This window comes from Arvicanthis niloticus, chromosome 5, assembly GCF_011762505.2.
Source record: "Arvicanthis niloticus isolate mArvNil1 chromosome 5, mArvNil1.pat.X, whole genome shotgun sequence".
Lineage (NCBI taxonomy): Eukaryota > Metazoa > Chordata > Mammalia > Rodentia > Muridae > Arvicanthis > Arvicanthis niloticus.
In genome coordinates, this window is record NC_047662.1 from 49,307,158 (window position 1) to 49,328,295 (window position 21,138).

General features: G+C 41.6%; 1 protein-coding gene across 1 annotated transcript; it reads left to right on the forward strand.

The window, feature by feature from the left end:
- Positions 1–525: 525 nt before the first annotated feature.
- On the forward strand, positions 526–3,285 carry LOC117708705 (PRAME family member 12-like). The gene is given in 3 exon segments (XM_034502584.1): positions 526–812; positions 1,257–1,838; positions 2,736–3,285. Coding segments are annotated over 3 exon segments (1,419 nt in total).
- The last annotated feature ends 17,853 nt before the right edge of the window (positions 3,286–21,138 follow it).

Genomic DNA, 21,138 nt, shown 5'->3' on the forward strand with positions numbered 1-21,138 from the left:
ATAACAAGACACTGATCAGATGATATGCTACTGAATAACTCTTCTGACTAGGCATGCAATTAAGAGGGGCAGGGATTGGTATCCTATGGGACAATGGTTAATTTTTTTCTTCTTGGGGCTTCTAAAAGAATACACATGTAGCCTGGCAGTGGTGGCACACGCCTTTAATCCCAGCACTTGGGAGGCAGAGGCAGGCAGATTTCTGAGTTCAAGGCCAGCCTGGTCTACCGAGTGATTTCCAGGACAGCCAAGGCTATACAGAGAAACCTTGTCTCGAAAAAAAACAAAAACAAAAACAAAAACAAACAAACAAAAAGGAATCCACATGCAGAGAGTGATGAACCTTTGTCTTGGAGACCATAAGATTGGATAATTGTGCAGACTGAGTCCTCCATTATTGCCAGAGCCTTTGCTCTGGCCTTCTGATTCCTGAATTTTGTGAGAAATACTGATTGCCAAAACTTAGCTTAAACTTATGTCTCCTAAATGCTTCACCAGGTTCCTTCAGCCTGAATATCTCTCAGGATGAGCACTTACGACCCTCCCAGATTCAGACACCTGGCACTGGAGCATCTGCTGAGGAATGATGCCATACACTTCTCTGATCTGAAGGACCTGCCTGATATGCTCTTCCCACTACTCTTCAAAGAGGCCTTCAATGGCAGACACACAGAGATATTGAAATCAATAGTGGTAGCCTGGCCCTTTACCTGCCTCCCTGTGGGGCCACTGCTGAAAACTGACAATGTGGAGATGATGCAAGCTGTGCTGGATGGCATAGATAAACTGCTGACAGAGAATGTTCGACTCATGTAAGCAAACCCCAAGGAGGCTAGTGGGGGATTCATTGGGTTACTGATAAGAAACAAATGAGGACAGGAAAAATGGGGTCAAACAGAATAGAGGCTAATGATGTCATTGATCTATGGAATTCCATGGTCTATGGAATTACTATTAAGGTTGAAAACTGATCTAAATGACAGTCATAGGTGGGGGACAGCTCAGATTACAACTAGACATGGTAGGATGATTTTTTTCTCTAGCTTTGCGCAGACACTACATATGGAAGAGACCCGAGTCAAGAGCAACTGAATAGAGGGAAGTGGGGCATGTCTCCAGATGCAGACCATGCAGTGTCCTTGTCTGCCTGGTGTAAGGTTCTATGATAGAGCTGATCATAGACAAATAGGATTCAAGTGACACCACATTGGTTTCTGTATTACTTTATGAAAATTTGTCTTTTTCCATCACAGAAGGGGGAAACTTCAAGTGTTGGACCTGAGAGATATGCACCAGGATTTCTGGGATGTATGGGCTGAAAGACAGGATGAAGTCTACTCTGCAGATACTTTGAGCAAGAAGCAAGTTCCAGAGAGCCTTCCCAGTTATGCACTGAGGCAGCCTTTACAGGTGGTCACTGACCTGAACCTCTTCTTCTCTCTGAACAAATACCAAAAATGCTTGCTGCAGTGGGCCCAGAAGAACAAAGACTCTTTGCAGCTAATCTGTCAGAAGATGAAAATTTTTGACTTGCCACCAGACATTATCATAGAGGTCTTGAACATTTTCCAGCCAAACTCTATTGAGGAATTGAAAATACACACAAAGCAGGTCCTGTCCTTCCTAGATTTCTTTGCACCTTTCCTTGGACAGATGAGACATCTTCTCAAATTCAATCTAAATCAAATCCACTTTGAATTTAGTGTTCTGGACCCAATGACAGATATAAAGAAGTGTGCTGCCAAATTCCTTTCTCAGTTCTCCAAACTCAACCAGCTCCAGCATCTCCACATGAATGGTGCCTACTTTTCCTATGACAACATGAAAGAGTTGTTCAGGTAAGGAAGGATGATGAGTTGTTTCTGCTATGGCAGAAAACCTTTTCCTTTACTTGGAGCATTAGTGTGCACCTGATGTGTGCCAGTCACAGAAGATGTTACAATGACAAACTCATTACAGTATCAAAGTGTGGACTGTTTGCTTATTAACCAAGCTCACTTGGTTTAATGATCACTCCTTTATCGGTGTGTGCACTGGGGTAGGCGATATTGAGATAGCTGCCTTGCAAGCATGTCCATTCTGTGGGTCAGAAGCATCAAGTGTGCTTTTCATATTACCCTTTGTGGTTCAGATACAGGTAACAGAAGGAAACAGGACAGAAGAGAGAGCCATGTGCTGGAGAGGCTCCACAACTGCCCTCTAAAAAATAGATGTGAGCAGGAACTAGTTTGTTCCTCTTTTGGACTCAGTCAGTCTTTAATTCTCCCTAAAAGGAAAGGATGGTTTGAACAGAAGTTGGGACTATGTAGCTGGGAAATCTGTGACACTGGAGTGGGGGTCATCAGTGACAAGGCTGAAACACTGAAATCAGGGATGAGGCTAAGGAGATATAAGGGACAAGGTTAAACTCTGCAGGACACAGGACAAATGTTTTCAGAGCCTTTCTATGATAATTCTTTCTAGGTATGCTCTCCTGGCATGATGGGGCAAGCTCTAGTTCTCTGACAGAGTAAGAATGGAGAGTTGCAGATCTGTTGTCTGAGCTCATCCCACCTGAGAGTAATATGCCTCAGTACACAATGCTACAAGGAGACACGAACTTGATGGTTCCCCAGGATGGACCTTCAACATAAACATAGATTGACTCTATGTATGTGGCTTCTCTGTGTCACTGTCAGTCTTACTAGTTTCCTCCAGTACCATGACACAGAATCAATTTCTTGTTCTTTCTTTAGATGCCTGAAGAGCCCCTTGGAATCCTTGTCTATGACTTTCTGCCATCTCTCAAAGTCAGACTTGCAACACATGACAGTGTGTCAGAGCCTCTATCAACTGAAACACCTGCATTTCAGTAATGTAGTGTTTTCTAAGTCCTGTTTCAAGAGTCTCCAAATTCTCCTAGAGAATGTGTCTGGAACTCTGCAGACCCTGCAGTTAGAGCACTGCAGGATGAAGGACTCTCAGCTCAAAGTACTCTTGCCTGCCCTGAGTCAATGTTGCCAGCTCACCAGAATCAATATCTATGGCAACAAATTCTCCAGTTCTGCATTGAAGAACCTTGCGCAATGCTTGGCCAATTGCAGAGGGTTGACTGTAGACTTAATAGAGTGACAAGATCACCTGGGGTTTGTTGTGATGAAGAGATTTTCTGAACTGTGTCCTGACCTCATGCATATGCTCATGGCCCAAAGACAGCCCAAGATAATCATCTTTGCTACAGTTCTCTGCCCTTGTTGTTGGCTGTGCTGCATCTATGACATGAAGACTAGACTTTGCCTTTGTTGACAGTAAAGAGGAAGGGGATTCTGGAGAAATGAAATCTAAGGAAGTACATTCATCACAGAGTCCCAGACTTCATGGCTTCAGTTGCATTGGAATCAATGTGGTATTCACTGGATTGAGAACACAGGGGTGACTTGACATGAAGAACAATAAGATAATAACATCAGGTGACTTGTAGAATCAGAAAGACAGTACTGCATTTCTGAATGCGATCACCAGTGGCTTCCCCATGTTGTAATTATATGACCAATCTATGAACTGAAAGTTCTCCTTTTCCTTTGTGTACTACTGAGTCACTAACCCCAGTCTTATGTTTAAAATCATGGTATCCTATGACCGACCTCATGATGTATGCTCAAGGAGATTATACTCTAAGCCATGTTAGTAGCAAAATGCATTAAAGTCAATTATAACAATGCCTTTTACTCTTTACTTCCAAAGTTTGACTCTTTGCTGGATTATGTGCACAGAATTGTCAAACTAATTGTGAATGGCTCTTGAAAACCACCTTGTTTACAGAACCATTCTTGGAATGTGAAGTGATTGTAAGCACAGTGGCATTCCTACACAAGACCCTGAAGGTGAACACATTCTTTAAAAAGGAGGTGAGGGAGTTTTTGCAATTTACAGTTTCATCATTGCTCAGAGATGGGCTATCATGAGACTTACTATGACCATGGGGCATCTTCTTGCTCTTCAAAAGTTTTACATAGTTTTCTCTGTGAAAGCATGGTCCAACAACACAGTTTATTCAGCACAAGGAGAATATATAGTGTATCCATCGCCTGTGGGGGCTGAACCCTCTACTATTTATTCACAGAAATGTAGAGAAAGGATAAGCAGGCTTGTCATGACTCGGGCACACTTGGGATCCCTAATCTCCATGTCTGGAGAGGGTTAAGACAATGTAGTTAGTTCAACAAAGAAGTACCCTATGAAGGAGACTCATTCTCCTGCATATTCTAGTTTGTTCTCTCTGGGTTCAGCTTCAGGTCAAGACTGTTTCCTCAGCCTTGTAGCTGGACCTCAGCAGCTCACAACACTGACACACACACACACACACACACACACACACACACACACACTCACTGTTTTAGGCTGTGCTGTCCAGTTGATGCCAACCTATAGAGTAAACTCATCCTTTATTTCCAGCATACTGAGTACCCAGCTCTTAGGTGGTACTTCAAATAGGTCATTATAGGGTCAGGAGAGATGGACCAGCAGATTAGAGTGATTGCTATACATTTAGACCACTTAGGATTATTTTCTGGTACCAACTTGATGAGTCCCATCCATCTAGCACTCTGTAACTCCCCTTCCATTGGATCTTATTTATTTCTGAACATTTATGTGATGCATGCAAGTGCATGCTGCTGAAACATGGGAAAAATCCTCAGCTGCGGACTAGCAGCAGTCCCCAAACCATCCCTGTTACCTAAACACCTTGATAGGGAGGGGAAAAGACATTGGGTCTTGCCCATACTAGGCAAGTGCTCTAGGCAACTGTTTTCTTAATAGAAAAAAACCATCAGCCTAAAAGTGTCCTGAGCCACAATAGGTCATTACGAAGAATATGTATTACAGCTATATCTCATTTTCTCAATTGAGCATTCCTTCTTTCTGATTACTCTAGCTTGCATCAAGTTGACATTAAAAACTACCAGTATACCTTGAGGAAAAACCTTTTCATAATTCTGAAAATCTGTTCTGGAATAAAGAGGCAAGCTGGGTACTTTGTGATGCGATGTTTTAGCTATTAGGCAGGTTGAGGCAGGAGCATGGATTGCATTCATTAATCTCATAGTCTTTGGAGATGTCTATGAATTGGGAGAGCATGCACCTAGAATGACAAACCTTGGACTAACTCTTCTGCACTCCATGACCTAGATGGGTTGGAACATTCCTGCTATGCAAGAATTCAGAGTATCAGGAGTTATTTGATCTCTGACTGGAACACAGCTTGAAGTGTTTATAGTAGCATTTGAGAATGCCCATCCAACACAGCCTGGAAATTATCTACATGGAAGTATTTCCTTAGGGGGCCAATAATGAAGTTGGGGTAGGGCCAAGTTGTTACCATACTCTTTACAATCTTTTTGCTCTTCTTGATGAAAGCATCTTTTAACAGTGGTGGGAAAAACACTGGGGGAAGTTACTCCATAGCACAGACAGCTAACACTTCATAATTCACCAGCACCTGGATTGCCAGCTGCTGGATTGTGGGAACAGCCTGGAAGCTCATGCTGAGAGATTCAAGTAAAAGCATCCCATGGGTACATCGGGAAACAGATCCTCCTAGATCAAAGCTTAGGATAACTGTTACTTTCCCTTTACAGAAGGCACCTCAGAACCAGGGTGATTGTCCACAATGGACAAAATTGATTTTCCAACTTCACTTTTTCTATGCTCATCTCACTGCCAGGGCTCTCCAAGGCAGCATGATACATTGTGAGTCATCCATAAGGTGTGCCTTACCAATATTCTGCAAACACCACCCCTACTTCTCTGAATGCTACTTCTTAGCGGAGTAGGCACCCTCCTCAATGATATAGGGTGATCCATCTGTTCATAAAAACTCTCAAACGAATATGAAAGATTCTCTGAGAATCATTACTGTCTCCTATACTCTACCCATGCAACTTGGCTGGGAGCAAATTTTAAAATGGGTAAGGTTAGTTACTTTTGCTGTCAGAACCTTTAGTATCAGGTCTGTATATGCAGAGGTCTGTATATTCTAGAGCATGGAAGAATGAAGCAGCAAATATGATTCTATCTTGGGACAAGGACAGTGTCCAGCACAAGCACAGCAACAGAAATGAAAGTAAGAAAAGCTTTTAAACAGCAAATGTGAAAGATGAGCTCTCATGCAGGGAACACAGGCTGAGACCTGTTCCCAAGGGGACCTGCACTGGCATACATTGTAGGGGGGAAATATGTGGGAAAAACACACCAGTGTTAGCTCTTATTGTACTTCATTCCCATTTGTTTTCTCTGTATGTTGTGTGTTTTGCTCTTCTTTGAGACGGGGTCTCACTAAGAGGCATTTTCTGGACTGACACTTTCTTGTAGACCAGGCTGGTCTTCAACTAATAGAAATCTACCTACTTCTCACAAACACTGCTGGGATTAATGGCAAGTGCCTGCATGCCAGGGTTCCATCTTTTTAGACATAACTTATCCCTGTGCATTACAGGCTAACCAGGAACTGGAGACCTTCATGCCTCAGCTTAACCTACCATTTCTGAGCTGCCACCCACTTTGTACCTTTTGATTTTAATTTCTTTCATGGATCTATCAAGTTCTACTGTTCAAGCGTCCTAGCTGGCCTAACTTGTGCCCCACCTGCCTCAGTTGCCAGAGAATATGAGATGAACAGGGGCCTATTTTTCCACTTTGTTCTCAGGATTTTTCTTATGGCTCAACCGAAAGTAAATGTTAATTTATATCAAAGGGCTGAAGTGAGGACTCATCCTTTTAGAGCACTGGATTCATCTGCCAGTACCTTGAAGGGAGCCCCCCATACCATATTGTGACAAGGCAAGACAATGCAAAGGTTCCTCCATCTTCTATTCTTACACAGGCCATTTCAGTTTTAACTAGAATCTCTTTGAACTCTGCTCATTCAGAATTAGTTCTCATTTTCTCTTAATAAATCCATGTTCATTCTTCATCTTATAAGAATGGAAACTTCTAAGGGTAGATGCTTTGATGAGGCTAGAATGAGGGATGCCTTGGTTGTTCAATGCCTAGAACCATACAAAGAGGCCCCCTTACCTCACACCTAAGATTCCAGCCATCAGGCAGTAGAGGCAGGAGAAAGAATCCCTGCCTCAAGTTCATCTCAGCTACAAATAGATGCTAGATGACCTTGAGCTACTAGAGACCCGGCTTCAAAACAGAGAAACTAACCAACAAATACTCCAGAAATCAGAGGTGGAGAGAGGTTCTGACAGTGGATCTATGTGTAGTTCCCACACACCACATATTAAACTCATCCCTAGTGAGGTAACCCAATCACAAAAGAACACACAGGATATTTACTCACTGATAAGCTGATATTAGCCCAAAAGTTTGAAATAGCCAAGATTCAACTAACAGACCACATGAAGCTCATTAAGAAGGAAGAACAAGTGTGGATGCCTAGGTCCTACTTAGAAGGTGTAACACAATACCCAAGAGAGCAAATATGGAGACAAAGTGTGGGACAGAAACTGAAGGAGAGGCCATCTAGAGATCATTCCACCTGGGTATCCATCCCATGTGCAGTCACCAAAGATAAGACTCTGATGTGGATGTCAGGAAGTGCATGCTGACAGAAGCCTGATATGGCTGTCTCCTCAGAGGTTTGCCAGAGTCTGACATATCCAGAGGCTGATGCTCAGAGCTAACCATTGATCTGATCAAGGGTACCCAATGGAGAAGTTAGAGAGAAGACTGAAGGAGCTGATAGTGTTGATAGCCTCATAAAGAGACCAACAATACCAACCCAACAGAGCTCCCCAGGGTCTAAACCACCAGCCTGGGAGCACAAAGGGAGGGACCCATGACTCCAGCTATATATGTAGGGGATGATGGCTTTGTCAGGTATAGGTGAGAGAGGAGATCTTTGGTCACATGAAGGCTGAACACTGAGGGGGGGGGAATTCGAGGGTGGGGAAGTGGGAATGGGGGGTAGGTGGGGCACACCCTCATAGAAGTAGGAGGAGGGGGGATGGGATAAGGGGTTCCTGGGTGGTGGGATAATGGAATAAGGGAATAAAATCTGAAATGTAAATATAATGTCCAATAGAATAAGAAAAAAATTTAAAAAAGAAAACATAAAAAAGTAAATAAAATAAACAAAACCAACCTGTATCATCTCCTGTACCAGGGAATCCATATTTCTTCTGATTGCCTAATGCAAAAGACACATATGCATACAATTACCTAAATGCAGGCAAAAAACACCACTGAAATATCTAAGTCCTTAAAATCTGTTATTTAAACATTGGAAATATCAAACTAACTGAAAAACTATTAATGAGACCCAGAGACAGCAAGTGAGGGCAAGAGAATGAGAATAAGAGTATGGTAGCAAAACAGAGAGAAAGGTAGGAAGGGGAGTGGGAGAGAGAGAGAAAGATAGGGAGAAAGGGGGAGAGGGGAAAAGAGATGGGAAGAAAGAGGGAAAGTGAGGAGAGGGAGAGGCACAGAATAGAGGGTTAGCTTATCCAGAAATAGCAGAAATCAATAGACAGAGGTGGCACTTGCAGACACATTCTTATAATACAGCATTAAAGATACAGAAGCAAAAAAAAAAAAAAAGATACAGAAGCAGGAGGTCTGTAAAGTTCAACCATCTTGTGCTGAATGGCAAGTGCCAGGCCAGAATCATCAAAAGCACAAGACTCTATTTTCAGAAAATAAAACCATGAGTTGTCAAACAAAAACCATTTTAGATGAATGCAAAAGAGACCCCTGGAGCCAAAATCGCTCTACAATTTCTCATGAGAAGAGAGAGAACTGGAATTCTTGTGTCACCTGTGATGTAATGCCCCAGTAGGGAGGGGCTGGGCTGTGGGAGATAGATTGGGAGTCCTGCCTGATCCAGGTGAGGGAATTACCAGACTCAGACAAAGGTGACAGGTCTCCAAGACCAGTAGAGTGTGGAGATCCCTCGAAGATTCCCAGTGTCTTCTCTGTCTCCCTGAGCCTTTTATCCTCCCTGAACTTCTCACCTTCCCTTTGCAAACAAACTGGCCAAACACAGGCTACCACCTCACTCCATTGGTAGAGTCTCCACCCAGTTAATACTTATTGAACTCAGGACAGAGTGAACCCAGACTAGGGAGAAAGACAAGGGTCCATTCATGAGTCCCCTGAATCAAGGTACTCAGGCAGCTGAGGCAAGAGGGTGATATTTCAGAGTATGAGGTCATGGTGACTCAGGTCTAAAGTGACAGTTTCAGGTGAGCCAGCTGTAGAGCTAAGCCACTTATAACAATAACTAAATTTTTAATAGCTAGAGAGATAGGTCAATTTAATCTGGCCCAGCTAGCAGCTAATTGATCTGAAAGTAGCTACAAAGCTTCAAAAAGAAAAGGCACGGTCAGGAGTGGATGCACACACCCTAAATCCGATCATTCAGCAGGCAATAAGAGTGGATGTCTGTGAACATGAGACCTGTCTATTCAACATAGTGAGCTCTAGGCCAGCCAGAGCTGAAGATTGAGATAAAACAAAATAATGCAACAGGAAAAAAGATGAACAAAAGTGGGGCATGGTGATTTACTTTTAATCCAAGCACTGAAGACGTAGAGACAGGTAGATATGCTCTCATATCAAGCTGAAAAGTGATTTCCTGAAAACACTCTTTGTTTCCTGTCATGTTAATTGCATATAGAGTATATGCAAAACTTTTCTAATGCATTTATATTTGTTAATATTATGAGTTAGGATTTACGTCATTTTTCAAATATACTTAAGTTAAAATTTTTATGGCGAAGGACTTTATCCAGTTGAGATAACACTCGTGTGAATTTAACAGTGTTCCAAGAAGCAGGATACAAGAGGAAATAATTATGAGTACAAATGACATAAAACAATGTGTCATTCTGGTGCTTTGTGATATAATCTGAAACCTACACAAAACTATTCTGTAAAATCATGTGCAGAACACATTCTAACTCCACATATGTCTATAGTACTTCCAAAAAGAAGAAAAGAAGGTCTGCAGAGGTGGCTCAGGGGCTAAGAGCACAACTCTTAGTGCTCTCACAGAGGGCTGTGGTTCAGTTCCCACTGACCACAGGGCACCAGACAAACATTATAACTCCAGTGGCAGGATATCTGATATCTGATTCTCTCTGGCCCCTGAGATCGTCAGGGATGCATTTGTTGTAGGCAAATTTTCATATATGCAAAAACTAAAATAAATATGTTTGAAGGAGAAATAAAAGTACACTGTGACCACATTAACAGTTGTTTTGACTATTATTATATTTGAAGTTTAGTAAAACATTGTTTTAGAATGCACTTGCACAGTCTCTCCATATAGTCATTTTTAAACTCTGAGTCAGAGCAGCAGTTAAAGCTGCTATGATGAACTCATCATCTGCAACTGCAGACCCTGTAGGCAGCACTGCCAATCTTCATCTTTTAAGCTGTAGACACTCCAGAATCTTTGCTGCATAAAGCCTCTGGCTTTGGGTGTGTGTGTGTATGTGTGTGTGTGTGTGTGTGTGTGTGTGTGTGTGTGTGTGTGTGTGTGTACCATTCTGTCCTGTAACTGCTTCAGTTACCACATTCACCACTTGAGTGTGGAACATGACACACCAGCTTACAGTGTTCTTCCTTTCTGTACTCACAGCTTTGCTCAAGGACCAGAGCCCAAAGAAAGATGATCTTCATCCTTTCCTGTACCACTGATTTCCATTTCCTGTCCTCTACAGTGTTAGCTAGTTGGGACAAGAGGATGGCTTGCATCCCTCAATAATAAATAGAAATTTTGGAGATATATGTGAATTGGGAGAGAGCTTGCCAAGAATCAGAAACCTTGGTCTCTCTCTTCTATTCTCCATAAACTAGGCATCATGCAATATGCCTGCTATCCCAGAATTCAATGGTTAAAGGCCAGCAGATCAGAAGTGCAAGGTCATCATTGGATGTATAATAAGGTGGAGCCTACTTGGGCTACATACACCTATTGTTCACAGAAAGTTAAAACTATGTTTAGGAGGAAGATGAGCACTAAAATCTCTCTGCCAGAAGACCATTTTAGAGAAGACCATAACAGCATGCCAAATAAAGGAATTAAATCCTGCCTGGGGGACAAATCAGGCTTGGTCCCACACACATTTTATCCCAGCATCTAGGAGACAGATACAAGGAGATCTGTGAGTTTGCAGCAGCCTGGTCTATATAACAAGTTCTGAAAAGGCAGAGCTAATAATAAAAGCCCACTTCAAAAATAAAGGGAATGGGGTATGATCTAGCATGAAGGATTACACATACCACAACAAGAGATAGAAACAGGGTTGTCATAACTTGGAGTCTAGCCTGAGAAAACATGCAAATACATCAAGTAGAGTAACAAACACATAGTCAGGTTTGGTTGTATACGGCTTTATTTCGATACTTCAGAGGCAGAAGCTGATGAAGGTTGTCTACATAGAAAGTTCCAAGCCAGCCTATGTTGTATTATGGTTGTTTTGAGGCTAGAGAGATGCCTAAAAGTGAGAGCACAGGTTGCTCTTCCAGAGCATCCATTCCAGGTGACTTAAAACCACCTGTATGTAGCTACAGATCCCAAGATATGGCAATGGATTTAACACTTTATACTATATCAACTTTCATTTCATTTTTTGTACCAATTATAAAAACTGCAGTGCATTATTTGTGAGTTCTGCATGATCAACTGCATGAAGAGCTTCTGGTATATTTGAGAGTGCACATCAGGCAGCCAACATCTGCATGAAAAATTATTGGTTGCATCAGTACTGTGTGTTAGCTTCCTACTCTAATTGGGGCTGTGTAATGAAGAGACGATCCAGTGTTGGAATCCATATTTCCAAGAAGTCATGGTGGTTGGTGTCAAGCAAATAGACCTCTTTGAGTTTATACCTCATGTAGATTAAACATGAAAGTGATTAGGGTGGTTGGAGATGCAACATATACTCTGCCTTGTTCCCTTGTCTCAACTTCCCTTCCCAACATAGAAGTTGGTGTAGGATCATGTTGCTGTCATGTGCTTCACAATCTTTCTACATCTCTTAATGAAGGCCTCCTTGAACAGTGGTGAAAAAACACTGTGGGGAGGTACTCAAGAGCAGAAACAGCCAAGTCTTCATTACTCAGCAGCTCCTGGACTGCCACCTGGGAAGAGCCTAGAAACTTATCCTTAGGGATTCAGGTACAGAAATCCTGTGGAAGCATCCAGAAGCATATCCTGTCAGAACAAGTTAAGATGGCTTCTCACTTGCCTTTACAGAAGGCACCTCAGGACTAGGTTTACTGTCCACACAGTAGAAAACTGATTCTCCAACTTCACTTCCTCTGCTCATCTCACAGCCAGGGCTCCCCAAGTCACCATGGCAGATTGTGAATCATTCATGTGAGGTGTTACTTACTGTTATTCTGCCAACACCAACCCTTCTGCTATGAATGCTATTTCTCAAAGGAGTAGGCACTCTGGAGACAGTGGAGCCTCATCCTTTTAGGGTGGAACATCTCTCTATAAACACTCTCAAAGAAATATGAAAGGCTCCCTGAAAAATCTTCCTACATTTTGTACTCTATCCATGGGACTTGTCTCTGAGCAAACTTTGAAATGGGTACAGTTGGTTACTTTCACTGTCATTACCTTTATAAAGGGGAATGCAGAGCCTGGGTCCCATTCCTGAGCACAGGAGAATGAAGGAACACAATTGCCAAAGTGATGCTACCTTGGGACATGGACAGTGTCCAGCATAAGCACAGCAACAGAATTGAAAGTAAGAAAATCTTTTAAACAGCAAGGGTGAAAGGTCAATTCCTGTGCTGGGAACACAGGCTGAGATCTGTCTCCAAGAGGACCTGCACTTGCATGCAGTGTAGGAGAAATATGTGGGAGAAAAAAACCTATTGTTAACTCTTACTGTACTTCATTCACATTTGTTTTTTTCCTGTATGTCCTATGTTTTACTGTTGTCTGAGACAGAGTCTCAATAGGAGTCAGGACCTTTTTGGATGGGAGTGGAGCCCTGAATGTCAAACGGGGAAAAGCTTTATAGTAAGAAGCAAGCAGGGAGCACTTATGGAAACATCTAATTGGAAAGCTACCATAATTGACTGGAGATGTGAGTCACATAAACTTAATTTCTGAACCCCTCTGCATTGCTGGTCATTAGGCACGTGGTGAGCTTGTAGATAGGGGTTGCATGTTTGTTGGAGGAATAACTTGGAGACACTGGTCTTCTTGAGGGTGTAACCTGGATATGCTGGTCTTGTTGGAGATTAGCCTAGAGACTGGAGCTACACTCTGATTTTGTTGGGTGGGTGGCAAATTGAAAAGTAATAGTAAGTGCCAACCTGTTTGTTTACCTGAGTTGAAACTTAGGTCAGGTCTTCTAAAACAGAGTCTGAACTTAAAAGATTTGGCCTAACAGTGCATGGTACCCCATTGGTAATGCAGACACAGAGCCCAGGAAAATATTTCCTTCTGTCCTCCTTCCATCCCTCCATTTCTTCTTCTCTTTCTTTGTTTTGTATTGATATTTTAAGAGATAGTTTCTCTGTTTAGTCCTGTGTATTCTGGAACTCCCTCTCTTGTTCATGCTAAGCATGAATTCAGTGATCCTCCTGCCTCTGCTTTCTGAGCATTTGGATTGAAGGTGTGCCAGCACCTGTTCCCAGTCCCTTCCTTAGTATCAGTCAGCACAGATGATTGCCACAGCCACCAGAACAGGCCCTTAATTCTGATAGACTCTTTGTTTTGACAGGGACACAGGACAATGGGTCATAATATATTTGGATTCATGTTCCTCTCTTTCAACAACAGACTACAGATAGTGCTGCATCTTACACAGAATTCCAGATAAGTGACAGGATGTGAATGATCTCCTTTGTAATCCTACTCCATAGTAAAAAGCTAAGGCAGAAGGATGATTGAAAGATGGATGTCATCTTACTTGGAGTTCTGGGTAGACATAAGGTATACTTGTGACCTTCTCTAAAAAGAAAGTCAAAAATTATTAAATTTAAAAAATCAAGAATTCGGTCTCTGGAGAGACACCACGAAGGTCCCTCTGACAATAGAGTCAGATAAGTTTCTCTTTCCCCTTGAGACATGATTCAATCAATTTACATAATACCAAAACATTTTCAGACTGCAGTTTGTGTGGTTGGGAGCTGGTGTTGGGGCCCTGGACTGTTGATCTGCATCAGTTGTGCATAAATGTCTGGTCAAAACTTTGAGATCCCCAGTGGGAATAGATTGTGGAGAGCAGTGGCTATAATATGATGGGACTGGGGGGAATGTGTGATTTGTTTGGTAACTGTGAGATTGCCCAGGGTGCCCTCCAAAACTTTCATGGCTTCATTTTTGTTTAACTGATCATTTGATACCAATGGAAAATAGGGGCATAGGGTAAAGAGAGAACCAGGCATTGTCTTAATTGTGACTCTGCCCTTGGGTGATTGTGACTTCTTTGATTTGGGTGATAAAAGATTTCCCAAGCCTTAGCCATGAATTTCATTCTTTTCTAGGAGCCTACACAAGATTCTGGACACTGACAAACTATCAGAATGAGTTTCTCAGCTCAGCTCTCACTTCTGCAGGAAGGAAGGCAGTGGTTCCTGACTGAAGTGACCTTGACCATCTCTGCTCTGGAGTACCTGAGAACTGAGTCTTCCTACCACACTTCAAGGAGACCTTCACAGGCAGACAGAATAATCTTGTTGAGGCAATGATGGGAGACTGGCCCTTTCACTGTCTCACTTGGGGACCCCACACATGGAGACTTGGAAGGTTGTGCTGGATGCACTGGATGTTTCCATTATACAGAACACTTAACCCAGGTAGGCAAAACCCAGCTAATGGTACACAAAGATTAAATGACAGGACAAGTAGAAACAGAGAAACTGGGGTCCCATGTACACAGGGATTATCTCACTGATCCAGCTTGGAACAGTGCAGAGTCATCACTGCTTAAAGTGCCTTAAGCAAAAGTCAGTCAGACTTGGAGGGCAGCACAGTTCATATTTAGCCACAGAGGAGTGAGGCTGTCTCAGCTCCTCCAGACACAGTAGAATCAGGCAGGACTTAATGGAAGCAGAGTTGAGGGTAGTAAAACAGAGTTATATGCAAGAGAAGCAAAGGGCCCATCCTGGACATGGTACCAGAACTTGATGGCTTGCAGAGAAAGCATAGTACTCTCTCTAAGACGAAGGATAAGACAAAGACAAAACAATAGCAGACTCATGATGGACTTGTCCCAGATCCTGAGAACTTGAACAATGTAACTCTTCTAAACTGGTGTCAATCCTGTGACCAAAACTCTCCAAGTACATCTGTCTTTTCCAAGGTGTTTGAACACCCCCTTGGAGCCCCTATCCATCACTCACTGTCATGTGTCACAGAAAGACTTTAGTCATATATCCCTGAGCCTGGACCTCCATCAACTAATGCTCTTGAACCTCAGTCTTGTGATCATATACCATTTAAGTACTGGGACACCCCAGATTCTTCTCAAGAAATGTCAGAAGCCAGGACCCTCACCCCTTACCCTCACCCCTTACCTCTTCCCACCTGCACAACGTCCCCTGCAGCTTCATCCTGCCTGGCAACCACAAGATCCAGGTTGCCAGCTGCAGATAGACTCATAGACTCAAAGCAGCATACTGTGTCTTATGGGAAAAGCAGTGTACCATATCTTCCGATAAAAGCAGGTAGACCACACAATGTTTCAGGGCACAGGAAAAGAAGATTCTGTACTTTTCCACCACCTGGCCCCTCTTAACCGCTCCCCTTGCAAAATGTATTTTAAAAAGGTGCTTCCAATACACAGCTCTTGACAAGCAATTGCTTCCTTGAGTCCTTTCTCTCTCTCACCCATTCTTTTTTCAGGTTGCTGTCCTCCTTCCTCCCACAAATTACTAGGACCCGCGGGTCAGGTCAAAGAAAACTACAGCCACTCTGAAGATCCTAGACTTGGAAGGCTGTAGGATGAAAGTCTCCCCGTACAGTGCTTTCCTGCCTGCCTTTACTCAGAGCATCCAGCTCTCTAAGATCATTTTCTATGACAATGAGAGCACCACAGCTGTTCTTCAGAACACTTTCCACCACACCTTAAATAAAATCAGCTCACTTTGGAGTTGTACTTTACCTCTTGAGAGTGCAATGATGACATAGGTATTGAACTTGGGAAAAAATTGGCCTGACTTGTCCTCACTTCTTGGATCTTCTCAGGGACATAAGGCACTGCAAGTCTGTCTGCTTTCCTCTTGATTCATGTATTGTGTGTTATGACTAGATACCAGACTTGTGTTCTTAGGCAAGGAAGGGACAGGGTTACTCTAAGCACTGTGATGTGAAGTCCACAGGAATGTTGTCTTGTCAAGCAGACACAATATGTGGAAAACAGGAGATTCCAAGGGATCAAGTGAGTTAAAAGTCAAACAATATATACTTTATCTAAAAGAAGCTCCTCAAAACCCAGGTTAGTGAAATTCTCCACATTAAATGGTGTTTTTCCTCTTTCTTTCTCCTTTATTTCTTAATTCCAGAGTATGAAATGCTGAGTGATGCAGCCTGACTTCCTTGTTGGCCATTATCCTGACCACCTGTTTAAGGTCTTTGGATACTGCATTTGAAGGAAAAATCACTGAACTTTCTGATCTGTGAGGGTGGGTCCCAAGAACATTTGGATTCAAATATGTTGGAACCAAGTTCTGGGCACAAAGCCTGATCTTGTGCACTATATTAACACATTCCAATAAAACTGAAAGTACTAAGTAAACAAACTCATGAAGACTGAAACACTTTGGTATGGAATGATGATTGCATTTATAAAAAAATCAAGAAAGAATGAACAATAGAAAGAAAGAAAAAATCCCTGAAACTAAAAAAAAATGAGAAGACAACATTTTCTGGGATGTTGACCCGATAAGGGCAATTTGTAGCTCTCAGTTTTGACATTTAAAAATTATATATATATATATATATATATATATATATATGTGTGTGTGTGTGTGTGTGTGTGTGTGTGTGTGTGTGTATTTTTGTATTTTTTCAGGAACTTGAAGTTCTTGTCATACAGGTTATTGATTTGCTTGCATGGAGCTATACCAAGGTGATTTATATTATTTTTGGCTATTGCAAAGTGTATCATTTCCCTAATTTCTTTCTTACCCCATTTATCATTTGTATAAAAATAGGCTACTGATTTATTTGAGTTAATTTTATATCCAGCCACTTTGCTGGAGTTGTTTATCAGCTGTAGTAGTTCTCTGGTAGAATTTTTTAGAGTAGCATGTATATACCATCCTATCATATACACATAGTTATACCTTGACTTCTTTTCCAATTTGTATCCCCTTGATTTAATTTTGTTGTCCAACTTCTCTAGGTATAACTTTAAGTGCTATACAGAATAGTTAGGTAGTGAGTAGACAATGCATTGCTGAGTTTGAGGCCTACCTGGTCTACAGAATGTGTTTTAAGACATCATAGGATACAAAGAGAATCTCAGCCTTGAAACTCAAATAAACAAATAAGTGAAATTAATAAAATGAAAACAAATAAATCAATGCCAAAAATAAACAAATCTAAGTGGTATGTTTTAGGAATGATAAAGAAGCCGGGCAGTGGTGGTGCACACCTTTAATCCCAGCACTTGGGAGGCGGATTTCTGAGTTCGAGGCTAGCCTGGTCTACAGAGTGAGTTCCAGGATAGCCAAGGCTATACAGAGAAACTCTGTCTTGAAAAAAAAAAAAAAAAAAAACAAAAAACAAAAAACAAAACAAAACAAAAAGGAATGATAAAGAAAATTGACACAACCTTGGCCCAACTATGCCAAGGAAACCACTAGTAGCCCCTGAATAACAAGATATGAGGTCAACAGGTATTGAAGATTGTAACAATCAGAAGAGAAATTGAGAGTGTTATAATATTCTAAGGTTGACTGTATATCACTTCTTTAAAAACCTGTACTCCATGACTTTGGGAAACATAAGGAAATACTTAAATTTTGAGATTCAGCTGAACCAACAAATTTAAGCCAAATAGAAGTCAACAGCCTGTTAATGGTGGGGGTACATACCTTTAATCCCAGCACTCCTGAGGCACAACAAGACAGATTTCCATGTAAGTTCAAGGCTAGCCTGGTCTACTTACTGAGTTTCAGGATAGCCAGGGCTACAGAGAAACCCAGTCTCAAATAAACCAATACTAATGATCAAAAAACAAAGAAGTCATCAATGTAAAAAGAACAATAACACATGAGGAAACTGATGAAGTAATCAAAATTCTTGATGCTAAAGAAATCCAACCCAGATGGATGTACAGCAGAATTCTACCAGACTCAAGGGAGTCTCAGTTCTATAGTCAACTTGAAGTTTATTTTTTTCTTTTCTTGTCTTTTTTTTTTTTTTTGGTGTGTGGTAGAGCTTGGAGACAGGGTTTCTCTGTGTATCCTTGGGTATCTTGGAGTTTGCTCTGTAGACCAGGGTGACTTCGAATTCAAAGAGATCCACCTATCTCTGCCTGTTCTGTGATGGGATTAAAGGTCTCCTATCAAACACACCCAGAACTAGTCAATTCTTGCTACAGAATAGAAATAAAAGGAGGAGGAGGAGGAGGAGGAGGAGGAGGAGGAGGAGGAGGAGGAGGACGAGGAGGAAGGAGGAGCAGAAGGAGGGGAGGGGAAGGAGGAGGAGGAAAGGAAGAAGAAGAAGAAGAAGAAGAAGAAGAAGAAGAAGAAGAAGAAGAAGAAGAAGAAGAAGAAGAAGAAGAAGAAGAAGAGGAGGAGGAGGAGGAGGAGGAGGAGGAGGAGGAAGGAGGAGGAGAGGAGGAGGAGGAGGAGGAGGAGGAGGAGGAGGAGGAGGAGGAGGAGGAGGAGGAGGAGGAAGACTTATTGATCCACTCTACTGCTGCTGCTCTTCTTAGTGATCATCTCACAGTACTGACATCTCCAATACACTGGGGTCTTCCCCTGAAATTAGGCTTCACCAATAGCCTCTTATATGGTCTCTTCATAGTGCTAAGCCTCAAATTCTTTACATAATCCCTTCAGTCTCAGAACATCAATAAAAGCTAAAGATGCACCTTCACCAATGACCTTCCAAGGCCTCTCATGGGGCCAAGCCTCATCTTTTCCTTATGGCTCCTTCAGGCTTTCAAAACCAATATTAATTGGGTGCCTTGTACACATTACCTAGGTCTTCATCACCACTAATTCTTTAGCTCTAGCTAACTAGCTTTAATTGTTCTGGTAGTCTCCTTCTCCTCTTGACTGTAAAGCCAGAGCGAAATGGCCAAACCTGCCAAGTTCTGCTTCTTACAGAAGCTGGAATTTGTTATATCATTTTATTACTGGCTTTGGCATTTCCAGCTGTTTCATTGCCTCCTAAGTTGACTGTCCTAGATCTTGCTCTGTAGATTGACCTTGAACTCACAGATCTCCAGACTAGTCTCTGGGGATTAAAGGTGTGTACGACCATTCCTGGATTTAAATCTTTTCTTGACCCAGATCTTGCTCTGTCTCAGGCTGGCCTTGAACTCAGAGATCTGCTTGGCTTTATCTCCTGGGATTAAAGGTGTGTAACACAATCCCTGGATCAAATTTTGTTGGTAAAAATCTTGCCCCAAGGTTACCACTGCCTTAATTCAATTAAATATTCTTAAACACATGTTACAGCTCCATTTGACTTCCTGAGGCCCATTTAATACCCAAATTTTATAATTTATACTTTTTCTTTCTAAGCTTGCTTATTCAAAACATGCTTCATAAGACTTAACCAGAGAACAAAGACTATGACCTACATTTCTTTTTTAAAAGTTTTATTTTATTTATATGAGTACACTATAGATGTCTTCAGACACACCAGAAAAGGCCATCAGATCCCATTCCAGATGCTTGTGAGACACCAAGTGGTTGCTGGGAATTAAACTCAGGACCTCTAGAAGAGCAGTCAGGGCTCTTAACTGCTGAGCCATCACTCTAGCCTTTTTTTTTTTTTAAGGATTTATTTATTTATTTATTTATTTTTATTTATGTACATGAGTACACTGTTGCTCTCTCTTTGATATGCCAAAAGAGGGCATCAGATCCCATGCCAGATAGTTGTGAGCCACCCTGTTGTTGCTGGGAAATGAACTCAGGACCTCTGGAAAAGCAGTCAGTGCTCTTAACCTCTGAGCCATCTCTCCAGAGGCATGATAGACATTTTTGGGACTTCCTTTGTGAATTCAATTAAACTGAGTCTCTTCAACTTAGCCACAGGCAAACTCTTCAGATGGAGCAAAGAAGAAATATGTTTTTCACCAAAATAGTACAAAATAGTCTCTATACCCCATACTGAAGTTCTTTTCCACTAAAACCTCTTAGGCCTCTTTCACACTTATAACATACTCATGTATTTTTGTTTGTTTGTTTTGTGTTTGGCTTTTAATTGTTGTTGTCCTAGTTGTTTTGAGACAAAACCTCACTTTTTAATCTTTGGATAATCTAGAACTGAAGTCACACTCAAGTACATGATCACAGTAATTAACACATTAAAATAAATACACAAATACAGACATTAAAACCACAAACTAATTGTATCCATACATAAACAAGTGCATATAGATACACACACAAGAACGGTTAATCAAGCAAAAGTCACCATCCTGACTTCTAGTTCCATGATTCATTTCACTCTAAAAGGTCTGATTCAATCAACCAACAGCAGAAAAAAAATGGATCTTTAACAGGAATGAGTGATTGGAGATTCAATGGACTAATGAGATAGAAGGTGTGGAAGGGAGGTGGGATTACTTAGGGAGGGATGGGGCAGAAGGTGTATAAAAGTCTGAGGAAGCCAAGCTGACTGCCAGATTTCTGAACCTTGGAATTGCTGCCTGTTCGTGCTGGGAATAGGAGCCGTGTAGCCAGTGTCCACATCACTTAAGGAATTTACATCCATAAGGAGGCTTCTTGCTTTCTTGGATAGCCTTATCACCATCCAGGTATGAATTCATTTCCTATTTATAATAATTTTATAAAAACTGATAGACTTCAGTTTTTGTTTTGTTTTAGTTTGGTTTGGTTTGGTTTGTTTGCTTTGGTTTGGTTTGGTTTGGTTTGGTTTGGTTTGGTTTGGTTTGGTTTGATGTGTTCTTGGATTCAGTCTGTGAAAAT